The following is a 12,724-nucleotide window of genomic DNA, read 5'->3' as shown; positions in this document are numbered from 1 at the left end:
CCTAGCAGTACGCTGGGTTCCATCCACCCCACCGCCTACCGCCCAGCCCTCCTCCCCACGGAGGCCTGGGCAATCTTTAGCCCCCTCCCTCTTCCTTTCCAGGGTTTGGGACGGATGTCTTCCGTTGTCACGGCCACAGCATGGCTCCCCCTACTGTTAGGCTACAGTGTGGGGTTGGAGGTCCCAACCCAGCCTTTTTCCATAGATATTTGGCCCTCCCTGAGCCCTTCCACATAGTCGACAGAGTCTTCACCGTATATGCACCTGGGGTCTGGAAAGAAAACAATACAAAACCCCAACACTGACACTAACTGTACTATTTCACCCGTCATGTCACTTCTTGACCTCAGAATGATCTGTGAAGAAAATAATTTGAGATTTCTCCTGGCTCTAATTAAGATTCTGTCATCCCCACTACCTCCACCCTCACCCCACCCCAAGCCAGGTCTTACAGAATAAGGTCCATCCATTCTCTTCCATCTTCACCAGCTGTCTTCTTTATCTACCCTTTCCATAGAAATATTCTAAGTGACAAATGAAAATCTAGGCAATGGGGCAATCTCATCAACTACCACCTTTCTCATCAACTATCAACTACCACCGACTGTTGTTTTTAGATCCAAATGGTAGCAAGAGATGAAAGGCCAGAACCTCACTGCAGCTGCAGCTTCACTCCCTGGGCTAGACTACTTCTCCACATTCACTTCTTGAGTCCCCAGGTTCCTCAGCAAGCTTGTTGCCACAGGAAATGGACTTTATTGTTAATGTTGCTAATTTGATATTTTCATTTCTGGATTCCTTTGAAGAGCACTCAGGAAATCAGAATGACCTGGGCCCCAGCTGATAAATAAGTGTCTAAATTACCCAGATAATTACTTTTTTGTCTGGGCATTGTTGGTTTTTGGGGATTGAGACACGGTCTCACTTTGTCACCCAGGTGGGAGTGTAGTGATGTGTGATGTCAGCTCACTGTAGCCTCAACCTCCTGGGCTCAAGTGATCTTCCTACCTCAGCCCCCCAGGTAGCCGGGACTACAGGTGCGTGCCACCACGCCCAATATTTTTTGTATCTTTAGTAGAGATGGCGTTTTGCCATGTTGGCCAGGCTGGTGTTGAACTCCTGAGCTCAAGTGATCCGCCCACCTCAGCCTCCCAAAGTACTGGGATTACAGGCATAAGCCACCACGCCCAGCCTTAGGCATTGCTTATGAAGGTATTTTTATGAGATCAGCCTGACCAACATGGTGAAACCCCGTCTCTACTAAAAATACAAAACTTAGCCAGGCATGGTGGCGCACAGCTGTAATCCCAGCTACTCAGGAAGCTGGGGCAGGAGAATCGCTTGAACCAGGGAGGCAGAGATTGCAGTGAGCCAAGATCATGCTACTGCACTGCAGCCTAGGCAACGGAGCAAGCCTATCTCAAAAAATACAACTAACTAAATAAAATTAGTATTTGAGGGAGTTGATTTGGCTTAATGTGTTATCTCAAAACGATTTTATGGCTCCCTGGTTTACAACCACCCCTACTCCCTTTAGGCAGACCCCTCAGCCTTTCCTTTCCCTGAGCGGGAGATATGGCTCAATCTCTCTTCTATAATAGCAGTAGACAGAAAAAGTCAAAATTCTGGCTGGTAGAATATGCTTCAAGTGGTCATAGCACAGAAAAGAGCCCAGGCGTTTTGCTTTCATTGATTCCATATTTACTCAGCACCTATTGCAGGTTCCATGGCAGACACCAGCATCTGAAGCCAGAGGAAAATCTTACAGCTTCCTGATGCTAATACCTTTGGCAAAGCAAATCCTGGCTAAATATTTCAGAGTAAAACCACATAGGATGTGCAGTACTGTAGGCGAATCCAAGTTTCACCACTTAGGCAAACTGCTCAATCTCCCCTGGCCCTATCTATAAAATGGGGACAATAATTCATGCACCGCCGAGTTGTTAGGGTTAGATAATGTAAGTGCTTAAAACAGTACATATAGTTTTAAAAAAAGTGTATTTTAGGAGTACATATATGTATCTTATACTATGTACATACGTGTGAGTATATATATACCTTTTTCTTTTTTTTGAGACAGAGTTTCACTATGTAACCCAGACTGGAGTGCAGTGGCATGATCTCAGCTCACTGTAACCTCCGCCTCCTGGGTTCAAGCGATTCTCCTGCCTCAGCCTCCCAAGTAGTTGGGATTACAAGTGCCCACAACTGCGCCTGGCTAATTTTTTTTCTTTTTTTGAGACAGGGTCTCACTCTGTTACCCAGGCTGGAGTGCAATGGCGTGATCTCGGCTCGCTGCAACCTCTGCCTCCTGGGTTCAAGCAATTATTCTGCCTCAGCCTTCCCAAGTAGCTGGGATTACAGGCACTCGCCACCAAGCCCGGGTAATTTTTGTATATTTAGTAGAGACGGGGTTTCACCATATTGGTCAGGCTGGTCTTGAAGTCCTGAACTTGTGATCCACCCACCTCAGCCTCCCAAAGTGCTGGGATTACAGGCATGAGCTACCGTGCCTGGCCTTTTTTTGTGTGTGTATTTTTAGTAGAGATGGGGTTTCACCATGTTGGCCAGGCTGGTCTCCAACTCCTGACTTTAGGCGATCTGCCCACCTCAGCCTCCCAAAGTGCCGGGATTACAGGCATGAGTCACCCACCTGGCCTATATATACCATTTATATATTATACATACACATGTATATACCTATCCCCAACACCAGCAAAGTGTGGATTCTGTCTTCAACTTGCTTCCAAAAATTGAGGTGTTTGGCGGGCACAGTGGCTCCTCCCCTCTCACTATTCAGCACACCTGCTCAGTTTACTACAAACCAAGCACCAGGCCAGACTATTTTCCAAAATCACTGCTTTCATTCAGTGGCCCAGTAAGCTAAGTTCTTTACCACAATCTTCCCACATAAAGGTGACCTCTGCTTTGGGGGATACAGAATTTAAGCATTACAAAAATCTGTATGTGGCAAGAAAAGCACATTGGCTAAAAGATAGCTAATAAGGACTCTAGTCCTAACTGTGCTATCAAAGTACATATGCACTTGGCCAAGTCACTTAACTTCCTAGACTAGCCTGGGGCTGAAGAAGAGAAAAAATCATAATTAAAAAATCCTAAGGCTGGGCACAGTGGCCCACACCTGTAATCCCAGCACTTTGGGAGGCCAAGGCAGGTGGATCACTTGAGGTCAGGAGTTTGAGACCAGCCTGGCCAACATGGTGAAACCCCATCTCTACTAAAAATACAAAAATTATCTGGGTGTGGTGGTGGGCACCTGCAATCTCAGCTACTCAAAGGCTAAGGCAGGAGAATTCCTTGAACCTGGGAGGCGGAAGTTGCAGTGAGCCAAGATTGTGCCACTGCACTCCAGCCTGGGCGATAGAGCAAGACTCCATCTCAAAAAAGAAAAAAATAATAAATTTTTGAGAAGCCCTGAAGCAGAAGAGGCCAAGGAGAAAGACAAAATAGCCTAAAACCTGACAAGTTATTTTAAGTCAAAACAATTTCAGGAAAATATAATAAGAATCTATTTATTTTATATTTAAATTCATAATTCAGATCCACATTATGTTCCTGGTAAAAATTCGGAAAGGACACAGCAAGGAGCAGCAAGGGCCACCTTCATAGAGTTTCTGTCTATGGACCCATCTTTGCTTTACAACCCCTAACAGAAATACCTGACCCAGCACCCTCTGGGAAAATCAACCTTTGATTCAAAGAGATGTTGTTCAGCAATGATTACAGTCACCGCCACATGCCATCAGCCCATCAGGAAACCTGAGGAGGGGAGGCAGACAACCAGAAGGAGAGTTGCTTCGTCTCTCACCAGGAAGCAACTCTAGCTCCAAACTAGATGGGTGATTCAGTGCCACATGAAGAAAGATAATTCAGCCATTGTGTTTTTATAATTAAGAAGCACTCATTCACTCGCGGAAGCCTTTAAGTGTCACTGGTGCCTGGAACCAAATGTAGTCTTCCCAAGCCATGGTTCGGATGGAAGGTCTGCCACATGACAGGGTCACAGTTAGTTTATGGCCCCGGCTGGGCACTCGATAGTTGAGCTTGGGTCGAAACCAATCTTCTCCACAGTCGCGGTGTCCCTGTGCCATGACGATGGTGCCCATGAGTGGAGGAGCCTGAAGCTCGCTAAAGGCATCAGCCATGAATATGGCTCGGAAGAGACGGCGCAAACAAGCTGCTGTACTCAGGCTCTGGTCCACACTGTAGGGGGCCAGCAGAGACAAATCGAGTTCATAGAACTCCTTGGGGCTTAGGGAATTGCCCCCAAGGAGAATCAGCACTCGTGGTACTAGTGTCCGTGCAAAGAAGTCCTCCAGGTGGCTGAGGACACTCTCCAGTTCTGCCACAGCTTGTTGGCATTTCCTGCTGCTCACCTCAGTGGTGGCCCGAGGTTTCTTCTTCAGCATCTCCTCTGCCTGTGAGGACAAAGAATGGTGGGAGAGAAGAACAAGGCAGGGGGAAGCTAATGCCCTTTGAAAAGAACCCTGCTGGAGGCCGGGCGCGGTGGCTCAAGCCTGTAATCCCAGCACTTTGGGAGGCCGAGACGGGCGCATCACGAGGTCAGGAGATCGAGACCATCCTGGCTAACACGGTGAAACCCTGTCTCTACTAAAAATACAAAAAACTAGCCGGGCGAGGTGGCGGGCGCCTGTAGTCCCAGCTACTCGGGAGGCTGAGGCAGGAGAATGGCATAAACCCGGGAGGCGGAGCTTGCAGTGAGCTGAGATCTGGCCACTGCACTCCAGCCCGGGCGACAGAGCAAGACTCCGTCTCAAAAAAAAAAAAAAAGAAAAGAACCCTGCTGGGATGTGTACATAGACTTACAGGACTGAATTTCTAGCTCAATGAACCGCCACAGCCAAAACACTGTTGTTTTATCAGAGGGCATTATACTGAAAAGGAAAATATATTATTTGTACAAAACCATAATTCTCCCACATATAGAACAGCAAACACAGTGTTCTGAAGGTGGAGAATATCCAGATATAAGCAACTAAAATAGAGATTTGGTGGCATGACGAAGTGACAACAAATTTTTGCTGTACAGGGAGTGATAACAGGAAAAGGATTATTTGGCCTAATAAACATGACTTTGAACTTGTTCTTCCACTTAAACATAGAAAACTGAACACATGCTTATTTGCGCTTCCACCTGAAATACTACAAAATGAGAGAAAAGAAATTAAGAAACAAATGAATGAAAGAAGAGGAAAGACCAAGAAAGAAAACTCCCAAGGGCAAAGAACTGGAGACTACACACTAGTCAAATGCGAACACAAAGTTTTGGAAGATAGAAAGAGGATGAAGAGTTGGCCGAGCGCAGTGGCTCATGCCTACAATCCCAGCACTGAGAGACTGAGGTGGGTGGATCATGAGGTCAGGAGATCGAGACCATCCTGGCTAACACAGTGAAACCCTGTCTCTACTAAAAATACAAAAAATTAGCCTTGCCGGGCACGGTGGTTCATGCCTGTAATCCTAGCACTTTGGGAGGCCGAGACGGGCGGATCACAAGGTCAGGAGATCGAGACCATCCTGGCTAACATGGTGAAACCCCATCTCTACCGAAAATACAAAAAATTAGCCTGGCATGGTGGCGGGCGCCTGTAGTCCCAGCTACTCGGGAGGCTGAGGCAGGAGAATGGCATGAACCCAGGAGGTGGAGCTTGCAGTAAGCCGAGATCGCGCCACTGTACTCCAGCCTGGGCGACAGAGCAAGACTCTGTCTCGAAAAAAAAGAAAAAAAAGAAAAGAAAGAAGGTGAAGAGTTAAGAGTTCAAGAGAGCTGGCCGGGCGCGGTGGCTCAAGCCTGTAATCCCAGCACTTTGGGAGACCGAGACGGGCGGATCACGAGGTCAGGAGATCGAGACCATCCTGGCTAACACGGTGAAACCCCGTCTCTACTAAAAAAATACAAAAAAAAAATCTAGCCGGGCAAGGTGGCGGGCGCCTGTAGTCCCAGCTACTCCGGAGGCTGAGGCAGGAGAATGGCGTAAACCCGGGAGGCGGAGCTTGCAGTAAGCTGAGATCCGGCCACGGCCACAGCACTCCAGCCCGGGCGACAGAGGGAGACTCCGTCTCAAAAAAAAAAAAAAAAAAAAAAAAGAGTTCAAGAGAGCTGAATACCAAGTGCAAAGTGATACACACAGCAGAACCCCAGAAAGGTTTAGGAAGTGGTGATATAGGCACCACAGAGGCAAGAGTGAATATAGGGGAAATGAATGAATATCTGTATCAAGATGCTTAGATCATCTGCCAAATTTCTCCCCCATCCAGAGGGAAGACTTTCCAATACTATGTTTAAGGAATCCCCCCAAAGAGATCACCAGGTTCCCACCTAATCTCCTTTTAGTGAAGTCTATAAGCTCATAAGGCCCAGGCATGCACACAGAGCTTGCAGTGATTTATTCTTAAATATTCACCAGACACAGAATAAAATCCTCCAACATGAAAGCCAAAGACCAGAACAAAACAAATGGGGAATGGATTCTAGAAGAAACTGAGATGCCGCAAAGAACAAAGAAAAACTTCAAAAATTAAATAATTAATATCCTCAGGCAAAAGAAGTTCATGGCCTGGTGAGGTGGCTCACACCTATAATCCCAACAACACTTCGGGAGGCTGAGGCAGGTGGATCACCTGAGGTCAGGAGTTTGGGACCAGCTTGGCCAACATGGTGAAACTCCATCTCTACTAGAAAAAAACAAAAATTAGCTGGGTAGGCCAGGCGTGGTGGCTCACACCTGTAATCCCAGCACTTTGGGAGGCCAAGGTGGGCAGATCACTTGAGGTCAGGAGTTTGAGAGCAGCTTAGCCAAAATGGCGATACCCCGTCTCCACTAAAAACACGAAATTTAACTGGGTGTGGTGGTACATGCCTGTAATCCCAGCTACTTGGGAGGCTGAGGCAGGAGAATTGCTTGGAACCCAGAAGGTGGAGGTTGCAGTGAGCCGAAATCGCTCCACTGCACTCCAGCCTGGGCAACAAGAGCGAGACTCTGTCTCAAAAAACAAACAGGCTGGGCACGGTGGCTCATGCCTGTAATCCCAGCACTTTGGGAGGCCGAGGCAGGCAGATCACCTGAGGTCAGGAGTTCGAGATCAGCCTGGCCAACATGGTGAAACCCCGTCTATACTAAAAATACAAAAATTAGCTGGACATGGTGGCGCATGCCTATAATCCCAGCTACTTGGGAGGCTGAGACAGGAGAAGCACTTGAACCTGGGAGACACAGGTTGCAGTGAGCTGAGATGGCGCCACTGCTACTCCAGCCTGGGTGACAAGAGTGAAACTCCCTATCAAAAACAAACAAACAAACAAAAAAAATTAGCCAGGTGTGGTGGTGCATGCCTGTAATCCCAGCTACTCGGGAGGCTAAGGCAGGAGAATCACTTGAACCTGGGAGACTGAGGTTGCAGTGATCTGCGATAGTGCCACTGTCCTCCAGCCTGGGTGACAAAGTGAGATTCCGTCTCAAAAAAAAAAAACAACAACAAAGCAAAAAGAAGTTCATACAGAAATTCAACAACAGGATGCTATTAAAAAGAAACATGCAGGCCGGGCGCAGTATTTCACTCCTGTAATCCCAACACTTTGGGAGAGGCCAAGGCAGGCAGATCACTTGAGGTCAGGAGTTCGAGACCAGCCTGGCCAACATGGTGAAACCCCATCTGTACCAAAAATACAAAAATAAACCGGGCATGGTGGCACGTGCTCTTAGCTACTGGGGAGGCTGAGGCACAAGAATTGCTTGAACGCGGGAGGCAGAGGTTGCAGTGAGCAGAGATCACGCCATTGCATTCCAGCCTGGGCGACAGAGCAAGACTCTGTCTCAAAACATAAAATAAAAAAATTAAAATACAAAAATTAGCTGGGTGTGATGGCGGGGGCCTGTAATCCTAGCTACTCAGGAGGCTGAGGCAGGAGAATCCCTTGAACCCGGGAGGGGGAGATTGCAGTGAGCCAAGATCTCGCCCCTGCACTCCAGCCTGGGCAACAGAGCGAGACTCTGTCTCAAAAGAAAAAAATGCAAACAGCCAGTTCATTAAGTCCAAATGCAACACGAGTTTCAGAAAGAAAGAACAGGAGAAAAAGCCAGAAGGGTTAGGCTACCAAAGACTAGAATGGGGAGAAAGTGACTGAAGCCCTGGAAGCTGCTTAGTCTCTCAGGCTCTGAAGATTTCTTAGACCCCCTTTCTACCTGCCTCCCATCTAAGAGCCACAAAGTCTTCCCACCAACTTGCTCCCAAAGCCTGTGCCTACCTGGGGAGAAGGTTTTCGGTAAAAGTTCTTAAGCTGTTCATAGGGCAGAGGGAGTTGCTGGCGTTGGTACATGATATGCTTTAGAAGTTCACAAGTAAACTGACAGCAGCCTTCCTGGCTTACAGGCCCAGGAAACACCACTGGTACCATGCAGTCTCTTGGGCAAAAGGGCTCCGAAGGGTTGAGAGGTTCCTGGGTAGAGCTTGTCTCAAGTAGTTCTATCTGGGAGGCGTTAGTTTCTTCTGACTTCTCATACCACTCCAAATCTGGTAGATGAAAAGAGGGACAAGAGAGAAAAATTAAAAACCTAAAAGCCAAAGTCAGTCTTCTCATTCCCTGTGGCCACCAAACCAGCCACCCTGAGAAAGCAGGCACTCCGACATACGCCCATACCCTCCGCAGCCTAGAGTGTGGGCCGTGGCAGGGAGAGATTCCTGATCCCTGTTGCCTGAGGAGATTTAATAGACTGAAAGATAGTGAGGGTATTTCGGAGGTAGTAACTAGGGCTCCCCGCTCAGAAATCAGCGGGACTTGATCTGGGGAAATGAGTCAAAAGTGTAGTCAAGCAGGGTCCAGTGCGACCCACAGCGATGGAGTCACAGCTAGAGCTGTGTAGGACACCCGGAAGACAGGGAAGATGGGCTAGGGAGAGGACCAAGGGATAAATGGAGGGCGCGGAGGTAGGGAAGAAACGGGTCCCCAAGGCTCCTCAAACTCTGGGCCCCGCGCCTTACCAGGGACTGAGGCTGGGGACAGAATCTCCGCCTCCGGCGCCGCCATCACGACCTCCTTCCGCTACTCCTTGCGGTTAGAATAAAGGTCCCGCGGGGCATCATGGGAAGCCCGCGCCTCCACTTCCGGCTCAGTTGGGCCGGAAAAAAGGCGCGGCGTCACGGCAGTGTGGGGGAGGCTAAGTGGAATTGGGATTTTATCCCTCCGTTCCTTCCTTAACACCCTGGCAAATATATGCCTAACCCTTGCCGAGCAAGAACCCAGGCGTTCTCAGCCAATGAGCGCTGCTTTCCAAAAGACACCAACCCTCACTCATCCATTCACTCCAGCATTCACTACTCACTGTGCACCTACTTCGTGCCAGGCCCTGTCCTAGGTGCTGGAGACTCAGCAGAGAACAAGCCAGGCGCGGACCCCGTACTCATGGGGTTCACTGCCTGTAGATACGATACAATTATACAGAAGGATTTTACACGGGGCGTGAAAGTGAAAAACAAGGGTGCCTGCCCAGAGAGGGTAGGAGCTGGGAAGGAGTGGTCCCAGAAGAAATGTGTGAAGCTGTGACCTGTAGGATAAGTCAGCAAGGTAAAAAGGAGGGCCCAGTGCTCCAGGAGACCTTGAGACAAGAGCATACTCTGTTCAAGGAATGAAAAGAGTTCATACTATAAAGAGTTAAGGCTGTAGTGAACAACAGGAGCCAGATCACGGCAGGACCGTGTAAGCCATGTGAGAGTTTGGACTTGATCCTGTAGTCAGATGGGGAAGCTTTGAAAGGTTTAAGTAGGAGAGTGGCATGATTAAATTTACATCTTATAATCTCTACCCTGGCTGCAGGGTAGAGATTGGATTACAGAGAGGATAAGAGAGGAGGCAGGGATACCAGTTAAGAGGTAGTGCAATTACTTGAGTACTTGATGAAAGCAGCCTAAACTGCTAGGGTAGTCACAGTGGGGTGGAGATAATTGGGTAACTCGATACATTTAGGAGGTCCAGTGAACATAACTTGGTGATTGATTTACAAGGAGGAGGAGGAACAGAAATAGACTAACAAGAGGCCGGGCACGGCTGCTCACACCTGTAATCCCAGCACTTTGGGAGGCCAAGGCGGGTGGATCACGAGGTCAGGAATTTGAGACCAGCCTAGCCAACATGGTGAAATCCTGTCTCTACTAAAAATACAAAAATTAGCCGGGCATGGTGGCATGCACCTGTAATCCCAGCTACTCAGGAGGCTGAAGCAGGAGAATCGCTTGAACCGGGAGGCGGAGGTTGCAGTGAGCTGAGATCACGCCACTGCACTCCAGCCGGGGTGACAAAGCAAGACTCCATGTCAAAAGAAAGAAAAGAAAAGAAGACTGACAAGAAAACAAGCAGGTTTCTGACTTCAGCAATTGTATGGCCAGTTGTGCCATTCAATGACAGAGGGAAGCAGGGTGCTGAGGCCAGGAGTTTGATACCAGCCAGGACAATATTGGGGACCCTGTTTCTGCAAAATAAAAAAAAAAATTTTTAAAGTTAGCCAGGTGTGGTGGGTGCACATCAGTAGTCCTGGCTATTCAGGAGGCTGAGGCAGAGGATTGCTTGAGTCCAGGAGTTCGACAGTTACAGTGTTACAGTGAGCTATGATCAAGCCACTGCACTTCAGCCTGGGCAGCAGAGTGAGACCATGACTCCAAAAAAAAAAAAGGATGGAGGAAACACTAAAAGAGGACCAGGTTTATTGGGGTGGGAGGTGAGTAGGAGAAAAGATGAGTTCAGCTTTTCACAGATTGAATTTGACATCTCCATAGGACAATGAATAGAAATATTTAGGAATGCCATTTGGAATAGCGACATGTATTTAAGAGCCATTATCATGTGAGTGGATAACATCACCCAGGGAGGGTGTGGAATGAGAATGGGCTAGGATATTGAAGACACTAATGTTTAGGGGATGACCACAGAGACAGAAGCTATGGAGAAGACTAAGGAGTACCCACAGAAGGATAAAGAAAAATAGACAAATCACCGGGCAAGGTGGCTCATGCCTGTACTCCCAGCACTTTGGGAGGCTGAGGTGGAAGGATTGCTTGAGCCTGGAAGGTTGAGGCTACAGTGAACTGTGATTGCACCACTGCCCTCCAGCCTGGGTGACAGAGTGAGACCCCACCTCCAAAACCAAAATAGACAAGTGGGGCCAGGCATGGTGGCTCATGCCTGTAATCCTAGCACTTTGGGAAATCAAGGCAATGGGAATGCTTGAATCCAGAAGTTTGAGACCGGTCTGGGCAACATAATGAGACCTTGTCCCTACAGAAAAAAAAAAAAAAGACAAGTGTCAGGTCATGGAGGCCAAGAAAAGGGTGTGTTTCAGGAAGTAGGGACCAGAAGTCAAAACATACTATAAAAGTACAATGATTAGAGGCTGAGTGCAGTGGCTCATGCCTGTAATCCCAGCACTTTGGGAGGCTGAAGCAGGCGGATCACCTGAAGGGAGTTTAAGACCAGCCTCACCAACATGGAGAAACACCGTCTCTACTAAAAATACAAAATTAGCCAGGTGTGGTGGTGCATCCCCATAATCTCAGCTACTTGGGAGGCTGAGGCAGGAGAATGCCTTGAACCTGGGAGGCGGAAGTTGCAGTGAGCTGAGGTCACGCCACTGTGCTTCAGCCTGGGTGACCGACAGACAAAAAAAAAAAAAAAAAAGTACAATGATTAAAATACTGGGTCTGGCTGGGCATAGTAGCTCATGACTATAATCTCAGCATTCTGGGAGGCCGAGATGGGAGAATTGCTTGAGGGTGGAGGGACTGATTGAGTCCAAAAGTTTTTTTGTTGTTGTGTTTGTTTTTAGATGGAGTTTCGCTCTTGTTGCCCAGGCTGGCGTGCAATGGCATAATCTTGGCTCACTGCAACCTCTGTCCCCGGGGTTCACGCAATTCTCCTGCCTCAGCCTCCCAAGCAGCTGGGATTACAGGTGCCCACCACCACACCTGGCTAATATTTTGTATTTTTAGTAGAGATGGGGTCTTTATAAAAAAAAAAAAAAAAAAAAAAAGACAAGTGTCAGGTCATGGAGGCCAAGAAAAGGGTATGTTTCAGGAAGTAGGGACCAGAGGTCAAAACATACTATAAAAGGACAATGATTAAAATACTGGGTCTGGCTGGGCATGGTGGCTCACGCCTGTAATCCCAGCACTTTTGGGAGGCCGAGATGGGAGAACTGCTTGAGTCCAGGAGTTCAAGACCAGCCTGAGCAACATGGCAAACCCCTTCTTTTTTTTTTTTTTTTTTTATTCTTATTTTTTTTTTTTTTTTTGAGACGGAGTCTCGCTCTGTCGCCCAGGCTGGAGTGCAGTTGCCGGATCTCAGCTCACTGCAAGCTCCGCCTCCCGGGTTCACGCCATTCTCCTGCCTCAGCCTCCCGAGTAGCTGGGACCACAGGTGCCCGCCAGGTCGCCCGGCTAGTTTTTTGTATTTTTAGTAGAGACGGGGTTTCACCATGTTAGCCAGGATGGTCTTGATCTCCTGACCTCGTGATCCGCCCGTCTCGGCCTCCCAAAGTGCTGGGATTACAGGCTTGAGCCACCGTGCCCGGCCCCGGCAAACCCCTTCTTTACAAAAAATACAAACCTTAGCCAGGCATCGTGAACGCCCCTGTAGTCCCAGCTACCTGGAGGGCTGAAGTGGAAAAACTGCTCTCGGGCGATGGAGGTTGCAGTG

The 12,724-nt window shown here is 48.3% G+C and overlaps 1 protein-coding gene across 1 annotated transcript; it reads right to left on the bottom strand.

The window, feature by feature from the left end:
• Positions 1-3,517: 3,517 nt before the first annotated feature.
• MAD2L1BP (MAD2L1 binding protein) lies at positions 3,518-9,123 on the bottom strand. Its single transcript, XM_010369741.1, has 3 exons — positions 9,022-9,123; positions 8,288-8,553; positions 3,518-4,439 (listed from the first exon to the last, which is right to left on the bottom strand). The coding sequence occupies exons 1-3, from the start codon at positions 9,065-9,067 to the stop codon at positions 3,927-3,929; spliced, it is 825 nt and encodes a 274-aa protein (XP_010368043.1). The 5' UTR covers positions 9,068-9,123; the 3' UTR covers positions 3,518-3,926.
• Positions 9,124-12,724: the final 3,601 nt, after the last annotated feature.

The sequence above is a fragment of the Rhinopithecus roxellana genome, chromosome 4, assembly GCF_007565055.1.
Source record: "Rhinopithecus roxellana isolate Shanxi Qingling chromosome 4, ASM756505v1, whole genome shotgun sequence".
Taxonomy (NCBI): domain Eukaryota; kingdom Metazoa; phylum Chordata; class Mammalia; order Primates; family Cercopithecidae; genus Rhinopithecus; species Rhinopithecus roxellana.
This window is presented reverse-complemented; position numbering and strand designations above follow the sequence as displayed.

Bases quoted from the DNA above. Each gene is read 5' to 3' on its own strand.
- MAD2L1BP (XM_010369741.1), bottom strand. From the start codon at position 9,067: ATGGCGGCGCCGGAGGCGGAGATTCTGTCCCCAGCCTCAGTCCCTG. The intron at 8,554-9,021 runs GTAAGGCGCGGG...TTCATCTACCAG, and splicing joins GTCCCCAGCCTCAGTCCCTG to ATTTGGAGTGGTATGAGAAG. The intron at 4,440-8,287 runs GTAGGCACAGGC...TTGTCCTCACAG, and splicing joins ACCGAAAACCTTCTCCCCAG to GCAGAGGAGATGCTGAAGAA.